The 18,586-nt window shown below is 45.7% G+C and overlaps 1 protein-coding gene across 1 annotated transcript in view; it reads left to right on the forward strand.

Moving 5' to 3' along the window:
* The window catches only part of gpc3 (glypican 3), a 95,298-nt gene extending 81,856 nt beyond the window's left edge, over positions 1-13,442 (forward strand). Inside the window, exon 8 of the mRNA XM_068714298.1 lies at positions 10,907-13,442. Coding sequence (XP_068570399.1) covers positions 10,907-11,082 — 176 coding nt within the window. The 3' untranslated portion in view covers positions 11,083-13,442. The remainder of the gene's footprint in view (positions 1-10,906) is intronic.
* The last annotated feature ends 5,144 nt before the right edge of the window (positions 13,443-18,586 follow it).

An 18,586-nucleotide genomic window follows, 5' to 3' on the forward strand; every position in this document is an offset into this window, starting at 1 on the left:
ACAAGCCAGTAATGTTTGCAGACCTTGGAGCGTCCCCGCTCACTGGCAGACACACAGATAGCCGCTGATAGCACCGTGATGTCCCGGCAAAACGCTGACCTAGCTTGGCCGCTCTGCCCATTTTGGTCAAACAGGGGACTGGGTGGAGGGAGGGGGGTTCAAAGGTCAACCTGCCGAGCATGAGGCCTAATGGGCCGCCTGTCTGTGCTCCGCCGCTCTGAGATGGACGAGGCAGATCTAGTTTCACAAAGCCGAGAGCGGAGCGACGGCGTGGCGTGCACACACGCACACAAGAGCCGGGGGGGGTGACAGAAGTCACAACAACAAGGTGCAGACAGGACGGAGGCCGGGACGAGAGCCCCACGCAGCGCGGCTGTCAACCTGCTGACCACACAGAGGATGTTTTCCCAACGTGCGTAGTGATTGATCTGTCCTCGCTCATTCTCCACACAGATTCCATAACCTTCTGATCACTAATGCTGCTCACCCACAACACACACACACACACACACACACACACACACACACACACACACACACACACACACACACACACACACACACACACACTTCCCCTCCCGACCAATCAAACCACACGCCACACATTCCCCGGAGCATTCCAGGCCAGGGCAGCTATTCCAGGACAGGGTGGCCCCCACATCACCCTCACCCCTCCAAAGCCAGACTTACAGCCAGACCCTGGTATGGTTACAGCTAACACACCAGACAGATCACTCGCTGACCTCTCTGGTGTCAGCTGATTCAATTGATCAATCAGTTCAATTATTCAAATAAATTAAATGTAACAAAGGGGGATATGAACAGCTTTAATTTCCAAATCATTTAAGGCTAAAACCTTTAATGGAAGTGGTGGGAGATGTGAAGTATTCTGGTGTTAGGTCTTACAGAACACCATCACACCAGCTATAATCAATTACAACTTCACACATGTGATAGGGTAATAAAAAAAACACATGATCTATTGAAAACCGTAGGGAGACAGTGACTCAAGAAGGGAAGAGACATAAAGTCAGCTATCTGATGATTATTAATGTAGTATTATCTAGCTGAAGTTAGCTAACATTAGCCACCAAAAGTTACCAACTAAACCTGTAAGGGAATTGAATTGAACAAGGATTTGTTTCAAGTTTAATTCTTTCCAAAGTCACAAAGTCTCACTTTAAATGCTTTTAACTCTGGATGTCTATAATTTTGTATAGATTATTACAGTCACATATTACAAAATATCTGTTACATTCAGACAAACTAAATCATAAGCATGAAAAAAAAAATTGGTTTGCCAATATAATCCCAAAATGTGTATAGCAGCGTACGGGTTTGTCTGTGTGTAGTTTTTTTTTTTAAATCCTGTAATCTGTGAAACCGTATGACGAGGTCAGACGCTCATGATGAGGGCTCACCTGTATCCGTGCTTTCATGCACACCTGGTCTCTGACTGTACGGCCTCTGTGGGGAAACAAAGAACCTCCATTAAATCTGCTCTGCGCCCCCTCACACTTCACATTTACTGTATAAAGTCTGAAGGAAATGTTTATTGACTCAAGTTAGTTCTTGGAACAAAATGTTTCTCATTGAGAAAACGTGGGAATAATCCACAGAAATGTGTTTTTTTTGACCACTCAATTCTAAACCACTTTTAAAGAGTCTAACTCTTAACTGCTAGACTAAATAACTTGTTAAAATGGGGTTTTCATTCCGTTTGGAAACATTCAGGAGTCTGAAAGCCAACAGTCGGTGGGCTCTGCCACGGCCCAGCAGCCCAGAGCCTTGTGTGTTTCCTCGTTGAGCCTTTTTGCTGTGTGCTGTACCTCGCCGTGCTCAGCAGGAGCCGCGTTGAATGGGCCTCTTGTTATGGCCCTGCTCTCAGACGTTCGGTCACTCGAAGTTAAGGCCGTACTTTTTTGGACGCTCTGCAGCGTTTTTATCAGCGCCAGGGGTTAGCAAAATACAACGTGGAAATATTCCTGTAATGTGAAACACGCGGCTTACGATGAGAGGCCGGGCTCACCTTTCAGGTCTGCTACGAATTTTTTTTTTGCGGCTGGAACAAAGGAGCGAGTAAAAGAAAGAAGGAGGCGATGAAAGAATGCGAGGAAAGTACAGAAAGAGACAAAAACACCTTTGATAAGTCTAACGGTTGATACACTGGGAAACCTAAACATTCCTGACTCCGTATGTGGGTCCAATTGACGGCCGTACGTGCTGCCAATACCAGAACCTGGTATGTTAATTAATTGCAGCTGTGACCTCCGCACCCTCGGCACCTGATAGGTGAGTCACACGGCGCCGGTCCTCCGCACTAGTGTTTGCCACATGTCTTCATCAAAAAAAGAAAAAAACAGCCATAATCCAGACACTGTTGACATTAGCTCTGGATGCATCCACCATGTAAACTGTCCCCTCCTCCTTTTAAGCTCCATATAGTTTCATACAGCTAATTAACTGAGCAACTGCTTCCAGTTACACAGATGTCCACATGTGGTTGCCAGGTAAGAGGGCATGCGTCCCACAGGCTTGCGTGAGACAGAAGGAAACAGGCCCAGACGATGCAGATGTGCACGGAGGAGTGCAGGTGTTTGGGCGGAGGAGGAATCTGGGCGCCCACATGGCCCGAGTCCTCGATGGAAAAACATGCAGACTTCACAAAAAAAAGTATCACTGTTTGAGGCCCACCCCCATCAGGAGTGAATGATCTTCCAAAATATATGGAATAAAAGGCTGTGGAGTCAGATTTTTCGTCTTAAATGCTGACAGATCTACTGTGTTTCTACACTGTGCCTCAGTACAGCCTCACATAGTGGCCAGCGTAGCCGTAGACTCAGTTTTGTTATTTCACGCCAACTGAAATTATCAACCAGAAGCATAAATTATCAAACTCCAACCATAAAAGGCTTTGGTTGAGATAACATGCACTGATTTTACCGAGCTTGAGCGTTTCTACGAAACGGCGTAATTATGATTTATTTTTCCCAGAGATATGAAAGAGAAACAGATAAAAGAACAGATGTTGTTGCTCAGTTTGAGGAGAGAGAGATTTGGGGGGGAATGTGGACTGCTCTCATCCTTGGACGACAAAATAATCGTTCTGTAGCCAACTAAAATCTGTTTATCTTTCAGAAGATTAGTGGTGAACTTCGAGTATCGACTTTTTTCCAAAATTGAAATGTATGATATTTCTGGCGAAGGCTCTAACTTGATGAAAACGTCAAAGCCACGAGGGCAGAGGAAGTGTTGAAAGGTTGACGGGCGCTGTTGGTGGAGAGCCCGATCATGTGCAACACACTGGACGTGTTCTGACCGAGTGTTCGCTACCTCCGTCCCTCCAAGAGCTTATAAACAACCTCTGTAAATTCAGCCAATCGTCCTCCTTACCCACCTCCTCCACGCCCCTCACAAAAATAATGAAGCTCGCCACCATCTGTGTCAACAGGCTTGGCCAGTAAGAGCTGCAGTCTCTCGCCGGAGCCGGCCAAAAGGTCCTGTGTGTCCCCGGTTATTGAGGCTGAGTGGGGTGGCAGTGGAGGGCAAGATGGGAGAGGAGAGGAGAGGAGAGGAACACGGGGATGAAGTTACCCTCTTATTGGGCCCTTGTTGGTCTTCCGCCATGGAGCTTTCTCAAATCAATCCGTGGATAAAACCCCTAAGATTAGCCAGAAGGCAGGAAGAAGAGCCCTGGTTTTAATTTCTGTGGATACAAGCGCACAGAGCCGACCGGGTTCTCATCATCTGCGCGAGTGATTCGTTTTGTAGGCCCGCGCATTTCCCCCCCGTGTTTGTGTGTGCCTCTCGGAAAAGCGTTTGTTTGCTCAAGCGCTTTATTTACATTCACAGGCACTTTTTGGACACACTAAATTGATTCCAGGCCCCGGTCCTGGGTCGTGTCCATCAGCCCGGCCACAGTCCACAAACACTCTGCACACAGCAGGGCCATTCTCGAGGCCCGCGGGCCCTGCCGCTCGTCTGCCGCAGCGACACACAGCAGCCATTTTGTGGGAACGTCTTAAAAGCCTGGTTGAGGGTTTGGGTGGTTTCGCATTTCTCGCGTTAACCCTCCGCTTTGACCTGCGTCTCCTTCTAAACCATCTTTCTATTCTCCCGGTGGCCCGCTCTCACTCTGTTTTTCCAGCCCATTCTTGAAAGTAACTTAACGATGCAGTGAACATCGCAGGAGTCCCGCTGTGAGCTGCTGGAGGAAACCGCAGGCTGACCACTAAACAGGACTCATAGATAGTGAAACTGCTCCACGGGTGCTCGCTGTGTGTACAGTCGGGGCCGGCCAAATTGTCACTCTGGGCTGTATTTCTGGTCTGCCTCTCCGCGACAGGAATGTGGGGAGACTTCTGCATGTTTGTTGGCAAGGACATTTGCACAACACACACGCGTCTCAAATCTGTCAGCCACATTTCCGTCACCGGACCGACTGCTGGAACCAAGGTTGAGAATGTAAACGAATCTTGTGTGGGATGTCAGCGTCCCTCATTTTTACAAGATAAAGTTAGTATCCGAAGAATGCGTCCGTTTAGAGGCTCCCTGACCAGGATGTCCCCCCGGGCCAAACTCCAAGGCTGACCTCTCTCTCTTCTCTATCTCCCTGATAAGAACCACCATTGTTCCGTCTCTCCAGAAACACCCGTAACCGGCGCTCCCTGACAACCTCTGACCCTCCGTCAGCACCGACCCCAGAGCTGCCGGAGGTTACAGGCCTTCTCTGTACACCGCGGAGCTTCCCACCCTGAGCGAGCCCCCTTTGCCCTCAGCACAGAATCAACTCTTTGTATGTTTGATTTGTTATGTTGGTTTTTTTCTACCCCATCTCACTCGCTCGCACACTTTTCCACCCTTCACAGAGCCCGCCGCTGCGAAGGAGCCCTCGGTCAGAATTTATGTCTCCGTTTCAAGCTTTTATTTCTCCTCGAGCTCCTTCCCTTTCTCCTCTCAACGATCATATTAGCTGTCACTGGAAGTGGAGCCTATAAATACTTTGGAGTAAATCTAATTTGGATGGCGCAGGGAGAGGCCAACGGGTGCAGCGTGGCGGTCATCCCCTCACTCCCTTCACTGGCCATGTTAATTAATAGGTGTTGACTTGTGTTTGTCCCACAAAGCCACAATTTAGAAAGTGTCTGAGAAGTTTGGTTTCCACCTTTTGACAGCTGGGTGTATTCCTTTGTTACTTTGAGTGAACCCATACATTCAGCACACAGTTTTAAGTTTCTTAGATTTGGACTCACCACGCCATTTCAATGTCCTCATTCTGTTTCCTGTTTTGCTAAACTTCCTTTAGTCTCCTAACCCCATTTAATCACTTCTGATCTCACCTTTTTTTACTTTTTAGAACTCCATTGTGTCCGTTTGTGTGCTCAGTCCTCCTTGGCATCAAGTCTCCCCGTCTTACTCTCTTGCCCTCTGTGTGGGAGTGTTCCTCAGCCTAGAATAACAGTGAGTGTTGTGGAGGTTGGGAGGCCAGAGCAGCTCAGAGAGCCGCTGCACAGGCCCGGGGCAGGGCCTCCTCTGGGCGTCCCCATTTGTCTTGGCCTGGCATTCCCAGCCTCTTCGAGCGCCCCTGTGGTCGACCTGTGGGTGTGGAGGCAGACGGTCACATTCCCGCCAGCCCAAGGACAGAAGCATCCTGCGCCGCTCCCTCTGTTCCCTTCCCGGGCTCTCAATTGGCAAGATGTTCTCGGACAAACGGTCACGGAAGTTACAGAATGTGAGCAAGCCAATAATCACATGTCAGCTCATTATCTGTTACCCTCTACAAGACCCAATCAATCAGTCCTGCTGCCCCTATCATGTTTTCACAGGACCATTGTTTTCTTTGCAGCTGGAGAGGCGGCTCCTGACAGAAGATTTCACACATACATACACATACATACACACACACATGCCAGCCCCTCCATCACTAAAGTTGCTGAGTGTAATATTTAAGGGAATAGTTTGTTCTGCAGAGATGAGACGAGAGATAAAATATTTGCTTTACCTCGGAAACCATAATATCTTTTAAGCTGTCGAATCTCTAAAACCTAGATCAAATTTGACCAGCTTTAGGTGTGTTATGTGCACACATCGTCTGCCAATGTAGCGGCAATCTAAACCATCTCTCCCGTTTCATAAGAAGCACCTGTGTTTGGAGACTTAACATTCCACATACTTATCTGACCAAAAAAAGACCTTTGTGCATAGCACACATGTACTGAATAAACTGTACTGGACCATGAAGGAACACACTCGCCAGAGGGGTTATAACAATGTGTCAACTGGCTACCGATGTGCACCCACTTTTAAAGCAATTAAGCTGCACTTAAGAAACGTGTACTGAGAATGCGAGACAGCGCAAATTAAGCGTTTCCTGTGCGTTTCTGTATCATGTAATCATCACCCGTAGTTGCGGCGTGTCTTTCCACTCGCTGTTGCAATTTTTGTACATAGTTTGCTTGTTGTGACAACTGCAAACTGTAAACGACGAGCCTCAGGCACCAAGCACTGTTGAAAACAAAACTCCAGACTCTCTCAACCCCCCTCACTCTTTCCCCTGTTCTCCTCTGCACAAAGCCACTCACACACATATATACACATGCATGCACACACACTTCAGCCACTGGTTGACCTGTTAGAGGGATCCAAACAAACATCCGCTCCCACTGAAAACCGCAGTCTGGATTTATTTGTCTGTTCTCCTGAGGAATGGTCGCTTAAGAAAACATAAAGTTTGACCTCGTCCCCAGCTGTGACAGTGGCACAAGGTAGTTATGACGGGCCCTAGTGCACGCTGTTATGACGGGCCCTAGTGCACGCTGTTATGAAGGCCTAGTTTACGCTGTTATGACGGGCCCTAGTGCACGCTGTTATGAAGGCCTAGTGCACGCTGTTATGATGGGCCCTAGTGCACGCTGTTATGAAGGCCTAGTTTACGCTGTTATGATGGGTCCTAGTGCACGCTGTTATGAAGGCCTAGTTTACGCTGTTATGATGGGTCCTAGTGCACGCTGTTATGAAGGCCTAGTTTACGCTGTTATGATGGGCCCTAGTGCACGCTGTTATGAAGGCCTAGTTTACGCTGTTATGATGGGCCCTAGTGCACGCTGTTATGAAGGCCTAGTTTACGCTGTTATGACGGGCCCTAGTGCACGCTGTTATGAAGGCCTAGTTTACGCTGTTATGAAGGGCCCTAGTGCACGCTGTTACAACTGGCACTAGTGCACAATGTTACGAACACTTTTATCACAGTAGACATATATAATGAGTAACTTAGGTTATTTTATTGGGAAAGTAGAGCAGTCAAAGACATTACATTACAGTCATTTAGCAGACGCTTTTATCCAAAGCGACTTACAATTCAGTATCTATCTATATACCGTAGATGCAGCTACGGGAGCAATTTTGGGGTTAAGTACACATTGACATGAGACTAGTGGAGCCGGGGATCGAACCGCCAACCCTCTGAGGCGGCCCTGCTCTCCACTTAGCCATGGTCACCCCAAAGACAAAGCTAGCTGTCATATAATGTCGAGACTTGACATTGGGCATCAACATACATATTACCCAGCAATCATCATTGCATATCTGTAGATGATTAAAAAACACTAAGAAAGTATTCATTTAATTAAATAGTGTTTTGTTATCGTTTATTTTTTATATATAGTTTATGTAGAATACGCATATCATTTTGTTATAGATTTCTGCTGACTTTACCAAAAAAAGTATGGCACCACTTGAATGTAACATGAATTCTTTCTTGAACACTGACATGCTCCCGAGGTGCCAATGACTATCACTCGCACTAGCTTTCAATGCCAATACATTGCTGCAGGGCTCGCACCCTCTGTGGGGCCCCCTCCCGCCCACACCCTCACCCCACGGGCCCCAGTGCAACCGTACTGCACTGCACTGTCTATATTTACACCCCTGGTGACTGACCTACCTGCTCATTCTTAGACCGGAGCCTTAGTGCACCCGATCAATGGGTGGACTGTTGACCTCTCCCCTGGGTCGTAACTCGAGCTCATGAGGGCCACAATAAAGCTAGCAGGGGGAACGCTAGCAAGGTGGCGTCCTTTGAGGAGCGATAGTCTCAAAATGGGCGAGTAGGAGGAGGGCCCGGCTCCGCTGAAAGCCACAAGGACCTGCGTTGGTCCCATTAATCACAGTCAGGATTGTGGCTCTATTTTTAGCCGGGAGTTATCCATCTATGCGCCTAATCGTCCCCCGCCTTTCCACTGTCCACGGCTCCTCCTTAAAAGGGAAAGAGAAAAAGAAGCTACTTCTGTCTGCATGTTTGACTGTCTTTCGCTCTGACTGTCTGTACTCTGCTACACAGGCACAGGTGTTCATCACTAATGACACCAGGATATTATTGGCCTGTGCAGGAGTGTAGGGGATCTAAGTTTGCATAGTGTTCAGTCCCTGTTGGGTTGTTTTTAAAGCCTGCAGAACAAGGCCCCTCTGTGGTGCTGCTCATGTCGAAGTGTTTAAACTAGCAAGAGAAACCCCCCCCCCCCCCCCCCCCCCCCCCTCACGGTTTGAGGGATTTTTTTTTCACTCACATTTTTGCCGCTGTAAAGCACACCAACACAATGCTCTTCCACTTAGTCTCCCATTTTTTCACAAACACACACAGAGACGGGCACGCACACCCCACTCAATCACCCGCACACAAACACACAAATGCAGACGTGCATTCCCCCCCCCCCCCCGCCCTCCATCTTATCCGCAGTGTATATAAAAGCTGTATCGAATTGCACCTTGAGCTTAATTGGCTCGGCAGTACAGTGCGCCGCTGTCGACAGTGACAAATCGTTCTTTCAGAGCCCCGAAGAATGTCTGCCGACTGCCATGTCAGAGGACACAGGAGGAGAAAAAAAGGAAAGTTAATTGTCCCCTGGCCGCTGTTCAAATGATGTCGTAGCCGCGAAGAAATTCACAGGAGGTGCCGTTTGGAGTTTTTTCTGCGCTTTGTTTATTTGCCTCCTTCCTCTGTTTTAAGATGGCTCCCTGGCAGCTTAGGGGCCCGTGGGCACCGGGGGACTTGGGAGGAAGGGCCCCGTTCTCTGTGTTTCTACTCAAGGAGAGAGCAGGCCTGAAATCTTTAGTTGGAATCCTGGCCGCTCCCTCTGATCAAGCAGTGCTTCATATCGGCCACTTCCTCCCACTCAGGAGCACACAGATCAGACGGCTAATTCAATTTGGAGCTATCTGTTATTTCAGGAGCTCAGATGTGACAGTGTGTGTGTGAGAGAGAGAAAGTGGGCTAATGTGCCACCAAGACGTGTGTAAGGGAGAGGTATGTCAGAAATGCACCAGCGTGTGTGTGTTTGTGTGTGTGTGTTTGTGCGCTCTGCGTCCGGCTTGACAGGGGCTCATAGCTGGCGTTCCTTCCCATAGAGCTGCTTTATTACTGATATCCTCCTGCCCTCCCTCATATAACTCAGCCTTCTTATTTCAGTCTCCCTCACAGCTTTCTGCCAGGCGAAGCAGCACAGAATATGTCACACACACACACACACACACACACACACACACACACACACAGGGAGGAAGAGCTCTGCTCAGCGTCGGTAGGAGAAACAGCTGTGGATGCAGAGCAGCGAGACATCAGCAAGTGGGAGCGGAGCAGCAGGTGACCGCAAAGTCACTGCAGTGTGCAGAACAGATGGAGAAGAAGGGAGTAAAAACAGTGAAGTACGGGAGTGACTGAGGAGTAATTCACTTTTTCAGACTTTCATTTATCCAACCAAGGATCTCTGTGGCGCTCCAACTCACATCCACACAGTGAAAGACACCTGGGCGTCTCCCAGTATACCGCTAACTGAAAGGCGCCATTGCGGCAAAATGAGTTAAGTGCCTTGCTTGAGGGCGCCTCTACGGTCGTTGTGGAGGGAGAGGTGAAAGTTGAGGGCGATGGGCTGGTTACAGCAGATGATATCACTGCGGTACGCAGAGCAGGAGCCCCACAGCAGTGTCGTTTTCTCCAAACCGTCCCTGAAGTCATTGGAACTATTTTCTCACAGTCCACAGCCACGCAAGATTGTGTATGATCAACAACGCGGTGGAAGCAAAAGCGCAGAGCTGTGGAGTCAGTGTAAATCCAACATCTCTGCATACAGCAAGCTTTTATTCTATGTCAGTGTAGACATTTGTTAGGGTCACAAAGTTGAAGCATTTTGCAGTGTTTCCCCACTGCTTCTAGTCTTTGTGCCAAACTCAGCTAGCAGACTCCGACTCTATTATAGCTCCATAGTTAAGGCACATTAGAGGACTCATCTTCTCATCCGACCCTCGGCCACGATAGTGTATAAGCGCATATAAATCCCTCCCTGGTGCCTACAACAAACCTTCACTAGTAAAAATGAGGTGTCATCATTCCCTTTACCCACTTTGAAATTCCAAACAGAATAACAAAGTATTTTTTTTATTTTATTTTGGGACCCATTTAATAAAACAACTAATTTTACTTTCAACAATGAAGTTGTCTCAAAGACAAGACACACGGCAGTCGAAATTATTGCGTGTTTCAGATTCTGAGACATGACCTCATTCAGCCTCTGTGGTTTTTAATTTTCATTTCTTGTTTTCAGCATCTCACCACTTAAATCCACATTTCAACACTCACTCTGGGTGAAATATGTGTCTGTGTGATTCTGCATGTGTCTGCAACAATAACATGCGACATCTGGTTCTATGCGGAGCTCGGAGTTTTCTCGTTCTGCGAGTGTAACATTGTTTTTACAGCTGTGTGAGACATCATGTGAAAGGAGGACAGGCGCACCGCACATGTTTTTCAGCTTCTGTGACAGTGTTTGTTCTAATTGTCTCCGCGCCTGTTTTTTTTCCCTGCCTCGCTCATATTTCTCATTCTTTGTCTCCTCTCCGTCTGCCTCCCTCTCAGACCTGGCCGATAACCTGGCGATGGACGACTTTACCTTCCAGGAGCAGCTGCTGACCCCTCGCCTGGCCACGGCCGGGGCCGGCGGCGCCTCCTCACCTGCTGCTCCGCTGTGGAGGAGCCGCCTGGTCCCGACGCTCCCCGTGGTGCTCGCTCTGCTCCTGCTTCGTCCCCACTGACCGGTGCATTCTCACACTCTCTCTCCCCCTCAATACCAACTCTGTGGAACTTGTTGGGGTATTTTTTGATTACGGTTCCCAGTATAAAGTTCAGTGGCTCATCAAAGGGAGCGTCAAATAATAAATTATACATTTCTGTTCATCTGTCTCAGCAAGAACCTGTTTTGTTTCATTCAAAATCACTGTTGGTCCTCAACAAACCCGTTAAAGCACACCAGATAAACCCACGGCGTCGTGTAAATAACAAACTTGACCTCCGGTCCACTCCCACTTTGACTTTTGTGCCCTCTTGCCGCGCCTCCTCCCTGCTCTCATACTGACTTCCGTGTGAAGACAGAGTTGACGGGTGGCCTCGTCATGACACGGCTGTGTCATGGACCTGCGAGTGAGGAGCTCCTTGGAGAACAGACACGCAACAGACCTTTTTTTTAAATGCTCCCAGTCTGCAATGCGTTATTGCCCTGCAGACCCAAGTTGGAAGAAGAAGAAGAAGAAAAACTTTTGCTACTCTCTTCCATGGCAGTGACTGATCTGCTGCCAGGACTGAGCTCCAGCTGGGGAGTTGTTGTGAACTCCTTATCCCCAGAGGCTGAGGTGAAACCCTTATTTAAACTTGCACTGTACCTTAAGATGCCCTGTTACTACTTAAAGCTGAGGTAGCCACTTTATTCTTGGAGTTATTGGGCAAAAGAAATCCATTATAACCTTTCAGCATTTTGTTATTCAAGTGGTACACCAGGGTAGGCAGGTTTCTGCTAAAGGCAAAAAGAATGCCAGAATTTAAAAAAAACAGCACTAAGCCCCTCCCACCAGACAAGCATGTGCATATGTACCGGTACGAGTGGTCCTGCATTTAAACGTTATCTCGAGCGTGATTGGGATCCCAAGGCCATTGTTGTCTTTGGAAACTTGTAGGCCTGTGAAGACCTTTAAGATGGGTTTCAGAGTTGGAGAGAAAAGTATGCTAATAGTTTAGCCTTCTGCTAACTGTAGCTGTGAGGTAGGAGCAGAAGGCTAAACTATCAGCAACATTTACTCAACTCCTATTCCTTTTTTGGGTCGCTGTGCAGCGTAGGCAGTCGTTGCCAATGCTGGAATAGCAACTTTCTTTGCAGGATATTCTGCTGTTGAATCAGGCAGAATATCTAAAGGGACGTGCATCTGCATCAGTAGACGAGCCAATAGGAACGCCCTCTCTCTGAAATGACTTGTGATTGGCCAAAGTTTCTTGTTATACGCTCGATTTTCTAAAGCCAGAAAACAGAGCCATCTAGTTTTCTCTCAGGCCACTTGAATTATAATGTGCTGAAAGGGTATAATGCCATTTTTGCCCAATGACACCAAAATAAACTGCCTCCACCAGCTTTACCCCCCCCCCCCCCCTCTATCTCCATCTTTGTTTGTGTCCTAGTGATAGCTAAATTATTTCAGACTGATTCTGTCAACTCAAGTGTTCACACTCCCACCGTCAGTGTTTGCTTTGTAACGCTGATGATTTTAAAAATGAGCCCTGTAATAAAAAAAAAAAAATCATAAAAGCCTAAATCTCCAAATCAGCCTGATGACTGTACAGATGTAAGTTTCTCTGTGTTGCTATGTTTACAAAAAAAATGTTTATTTGAAATTGCTATTGAAAATTGAATATTGGCCTATTTCACAAGACCATATGGTTTGTGGGCTGGACTGTGAAGCATCGCTGCAAATTTTGAGCTTACTCTTGGGCACTGCGGGAAAAGCGATGAGTAATGTGAAATATAAATGTGTGTAATTTACTTAGTTGGTTTGCATTGAGCTCACATATTCTCAAAGTCTGGCCTTTGTATTTAATTATTTCTCCTTCTATGTTCTGTTTGAACCAGAAGTCAGATTTAGTTTTTTTTATTATTTGTTTGGTTTTGTTTGCATTGTGGGGTGAAAACTGGATTCCAGCTCCTTTGTTTAGACTGGACGGGGGGGGGATGTTTGGAAAGACACTCATTAAAAGCTGAAAGTGTATCTGCTGCCGAGCATAGTCCGAATATCCACCCATCCACCCATCCACCTTTTAGGCGCCCTGAACAGGCTCATAGCACAAAGCACAGGTGTAACTGAGAACAATAACGGTGGCTCTGTTCCATTCAGGTGTGGTCCAGTCAGGGATGCATGCAGCAGAGTACCAGGTTCTGATGCTGGAACACCCAAACAGAACGCAGCCTTCATTCATGTTTTATGTTACACCTGTTCTAGTCATGAGACATGACCGTCATGACCTGTGATCAGAGGGTTGATAAAAATGAATGCCCAGTCGTAAAATATGTTGATATTTTTTTTAAGTTAAATGCTGATGAGGAAAGTACGTCTAATAAACTCAACATGTTTTATTGTTTTGTGATTTCTTTGTTGAAGACATGAAAGACATGCGGTTTTCTTATTTCATGTGTTTCGTAACAGTCGTGACTAATAAGCCAAGAATGTATTTGAGAGGAATGTTTTTCGGACCATGGAATCGGAGGACATGTGTACTATTCTGCAGATTTTCTTTTGTCATAAATACAGTCGTAACAAATATGATAACGCAGACGTATTTCTCATATCTGAATTCATTTCGAAGGCCGTTTAAAGAAAATATCCAGCCTAGCACATCAAATTTAAAGAGCAGCTTCACATTAAAACCCCTGGAAACTGGTTTTAAATCTTAATATCATGAGATGACTCACAATGATAAAACTGATATTTGTGACAAAACAAGCAACAATCAAAGATTTAATTAAGAAAACAACATCCTTGGGTTGCTTCTTTTTTTTTTTTTTACAGAAACAAAGCTAATCTGTGGAACGGTGTGGAAGGCAGATTTATTTTACTCAAATATTGCTAAATCCTGATTGGTGCACAGCAGTATGTGACTCCACCTTCCTCCAAAAGAGATCCACCCACTTGAAACCACTGAAAAGACCACAGACAAAAAAATTACGACAGAAATCTGTAATATGAAATCACCAAAACTGTTATAACTTTGGACAAAAAAAAAAAAGCGTGTTGGTGTATCACTGGCGCAGAAAGAAGCTGACTGAGAAAACATGTTCTCAGGACCTTTTAGAGCAAAGACTCCAACCCTCTTATTTACATGGAGGAGAGGACTTCACGCCTGACTACACCATCATTACAGAAAGGTGCGAGCAGGTGTGGTCTGTTGTTCTTGTGACCGCTACCAAATGTGATGTAGCATTGCACAGTCCCGCGCGCTCCAACCGCTTAATTAATGGGAGCCCAGGCGGGATTTTCAGCCTGAACTATAAGCATTCATGGAGTCTTTTCAGTCGTACTTTTCTCCTGGTCAAACAGAGAGGATGTGAGGTCACCTCAAGGTTTTTCCGTTGCAGCAACACAGGGATCAATGTCAGAAACAGTCCAGTCATCTAACACATCACCGGTAAGTGTTCCTCACAATCAAAGACCAGGGGATTCGTGCTAGACTTTGCACAGCTCTCAACAATCAGGAAGGGCTCCATTGTACAAACAACAGTTGCTAGTTTGTACACCAACAGCAGCCACAGTACACCAGATTGAAATGCAGCATGTTTAGTGACTTCCCAAGTGGAAAAACTCTTTTGTTAACTGTTTCATTATCATCTCGACTGCTCTCTGCTCGTACATATAATCCACAGTTACAGTAATTGGAAAAGGCCAGATCCTGGTTCACTTCCCTCTTACTTTCTGCTTCACAGGTTTTCTATTAAATCTATTATCTATTAACAGGACGTTAACATTTGAATACCTCATTTTAATTAAGATAAAACAACAACTATTTAAACTGTAGTTCCCATGAGTCTTAGCCACCCATTGTAGTGATTATAGAGTCTATTCAAATTATTTTTGAAGCAACATTCTTTAGCTTGTAGACTAATGAGTCCCTGTAACTGACGCTGTCTTTGTGTTGCATTCAGCTTATTCACCACCGCCACAGATGGCTCCAAAGTAAGACATTTTTTTAAATGTAGGGTTTTTTGTTTAGCATGGTTTGCGACCTCTGCATCATCACCAGTTTCTCTGGATTGGTTTACAAATTCATATAGTAAGGAGGAACAATTGACCAATCAGAGATTAGAAGGCGGAATTAAATCCTCCTCCTACATAGCTAGCTAGCTATTTAGCTCCATTCATACAAAATAGTGACAGAAAAACGGCAACAAGTGTGGATGAGATTTCGTGGATGTAAGTAGACTTAAATAAATAAATAGTAATAGTTAAAAAAAATTGTTGGTCAGTGAGAAAAATGTCAGCTTCCATGTTGATGTTGGCGGGACAAATCCGTCACTTAAATTATGCAATTGAGTTAGTGTCAGGCTAGTATTCCATTAGAAAAGGGACAGAAAACACCTGAATTGTGTTTAATCGTTTCCAGACAGAGGCATCTCTGAGGAATTACATTGTTAGACTGATGTGAGATGAAGTAGTTAGCATTGCACTGGTTCCCCAAACAAAAAACAATGGGATTCTTCCATTGGATTTTGGATTAAACTCTGTGCTAAAAAAAAAAAAGTATGATACCCACATGTTTTGCTCTTTTATGATTTTTGAAGCATGACTACAATTGCCAGAAGTTAGCTAACGTTATGCTATACAAGAACTGTACCACGGTCATGTGGCTTCATGTCACTACTGAGCTTTGACTCAATTATATGCAACAAGTTCTCTTGGGTTGTTGAAATGTCCATCTAGGTCATCAGCCGAGGTAACAATGGGGAGGCTAGGTTGTTAAGAAAGGTGGTTAAACAAAAAACTTGTTTTAGGGCATTGTCAGGAAATAAGGAAAATAAGGGAGAGAAAATGGATGGCGTGCCACAGGGGTTATGAATAGGACACACAATGTTGCAAGTATATATGTGTTACTTTATGTGCCTTTCACCCTCTGATCCACTTCAAAGCCCTTCGTGAATCACATAATTTATGTTTCTCTGGAGTGTGCTGCTAGTCCTCCGAAGCCTCAAAGCGCCATGTGAATCATGTGTGTGATTCTCTGGATCTGTATTTCTCACTCCCAGCAGATGATGAACCACCCTGGGCATGACATCTGCTCTCTGTGGGGTTTCTCTACATTGAACCCCATTAGTTTTACCCCTGGAGTCACCTCAACCAGGTAACAGACGCTCACTCACAGCTCAACAATGAAACGAGGAGGGGGGGTTGTACTCTGAATGCTAATGCGAGGCTGGAGAAAGGGCAAACAGGCCTATTGAAATGCAGAGTTCATGTGTTTTCTTAGGGTAATATTGGGGCAATTTTGGAATGTCAGGCATTATGAGAGAGAAAGGTCAATTTGATGTTAGTCAGCAGGAACAGTGAGAATAGCTGACTATCAGGAATTGTTGCATTTTCTGCCTGAGTGATTGAGTCCCTAATGAATATGTATTCCAGCATCATTTCATGGTTGCACAAAGATGTTTGGGCTTGGGTACCTTCGCGAGCCCGAGGGGTCATCAAGCGATGCACGTGAATTAAAATAACAATGTGTTTCAGGTGCTTGAATGTGCACAGGCACCAGTCCCATCTTTTTTTCTTCTTTTATTAACCAAGCTGGATGTTGAAATTCCTCTGCTGGAGAGCAAAAGCCTGAGACATGTCACGTCGTTCAAAGCTCATTCATGTCTAATTACCATGGCACTGGACCATTTTCTTACCTTTTGTTGGCCCGTGGAGGGGAGCGCCGGGCCCACGCTCTCCCATGCACACGGCTCCAGCATCCTCCTCCCGCTCCTCGGCAACCCCTGGCTTCCCCTGCAGCAGCCGCAGTCACACGGAATGAATGGAGCCGCCTGAGGAATGTGGACACAAAAGGAGGAATGTCATTTTGCTGAGTGCTACCCCCCCAAACCATTGGACGTGTGCGCACGCACACACACACACACACACACACACACACACACACACACACACACACACACACACACATACACACACAGAAGCACCCCACAAGTCCTGGCATGTTTAAACGCAGGGGGTAAGAAGTCTTATTACGAATCATTTGTGTACAAGACTTGGTTCAACATGTGTGCGGTTGATTGAATTCTATATCCAATATTTCAAACTTTGTTAAAAAAAAAGTCTAGACTTCTGCATTTTATGATTTAGAATGAGGATCGAGAAGAAAGGAAAACTGTCAGGGTGAATTTAAAGGCTGACAGTTAACTTTTCTTCTTTCTTTTTTTTAACATTCCATGGATTTAACTGATTGTCTTATCAGGGTGAAATTTAACTTAAATGGCTTTTTCCAGTGTCACAAGAAGAAACAAGTTGCAAGGAGGGCAAAGGTCACGACAGCAGATCCAACAAACTGCTCCTGAGAGTCGGCAAACGAAAACAGTGGTGCAACAATATGAAAGAAATATGAGGGAAGGACACAAGAGATGTTCTTGGCAAGTCGAGGACGGGCCAGGATATGGGGGGATTCAGAGTATCTGTTGAACAGATGGCACATTGAAAAGTTTCAGAAGTAACATTTCAGTGCGGAAGCAGGCTCGAACATTTCAGACACGTGTAGGTTGAAACTATTCGGCCTGAAAATTACCTTGTTTTGTGTTGAAGGGATTTGCTCAGGTTTTCCCTTGACCTCAGTGTTTATCTCCAGGGCGTTCTGCGGATGCGTCAACACAAACAAGAATAAATTCAACTGAAGTTTTCAGTGATTTGGGGATTATTTCATATAAATATACCACAACAGCAAGATGTTCAGAAGGTTTGTGCCTTAAAAACAAAGCAAATTGTGTTGTAATAATTAATTTGATCACTTTTATAATAACTTGCATCATCTCCGTCCACTTGTGCAGCCCCACCATGCTCCCAGCAGACTGTTTACTCTAGTTTATAACACTGGCCGCGCTATATGACAGGCAGCTGCATATAAGAGACACTGCAAACAGCCTGACCTGTGTTTGTGTAAGGAACGGGCCTGTAATTTGGACTGCATGGTTACGGTACCACGAGCCGGGTTTTAATCCAATGGTTTTAAACAAACCAAGATGCATCGGATTATAAAGGTCAAACAGAAATAACACATTTGGAGAAAATGTGTCTTCACTGCCATGTGCTCTCTGTCAGGCAGCAAAGAGAGCAGTTTGTCAAAAAATAATAAATTCTGCACCGTAATGACTTAAAATGTATCATCACAGACAAGCTTCAATCACAAAGTGTTTTTAAAAAGTTTGGGACCCCAAAAGGTCTTACGGGTATTTCCACTGGGTCCACGTGAGAGAAAGCCCCCAATCTTCACTCATTATTTCACTTATTTAACGTTAGGACAGACCTTTAGTTCAAAGGATTTTTATCTCTGTGGTTATCTTCAGTCTGACAGTTAAAGCAGATAAGAAAGCCCTCTCAAACCCAGGTCAAGAGGGGCTCCGCAATTAAAGACATTTGTGATTTTGAGGACTTTTGGTTATGTAGCGTTTCCTTTCCTTATGTCATGTGGACCAATAATAAGTCCTCATGTTATGCCACAGTATAGCAGCTCCGCCATCAGCACCAGTCC

Source organism: Cebidichthys violaceus, unplaced genomic scaffold (assembly GCF_023349555.1).
Source record: "Cebidichthys violaceus isolate CVI_PGR_0920_01 unplaced genomic scaffold, fCebVio1.0.p SCAF_2, whole genome shotgun sequence".
NCBI classification, from domain to species: Eukaryota; Metazoa; Chordata; class Actinopteri; order Perciformes; family Stichaeidae; genus Cebidichthys; species Cebidichthys violaceus.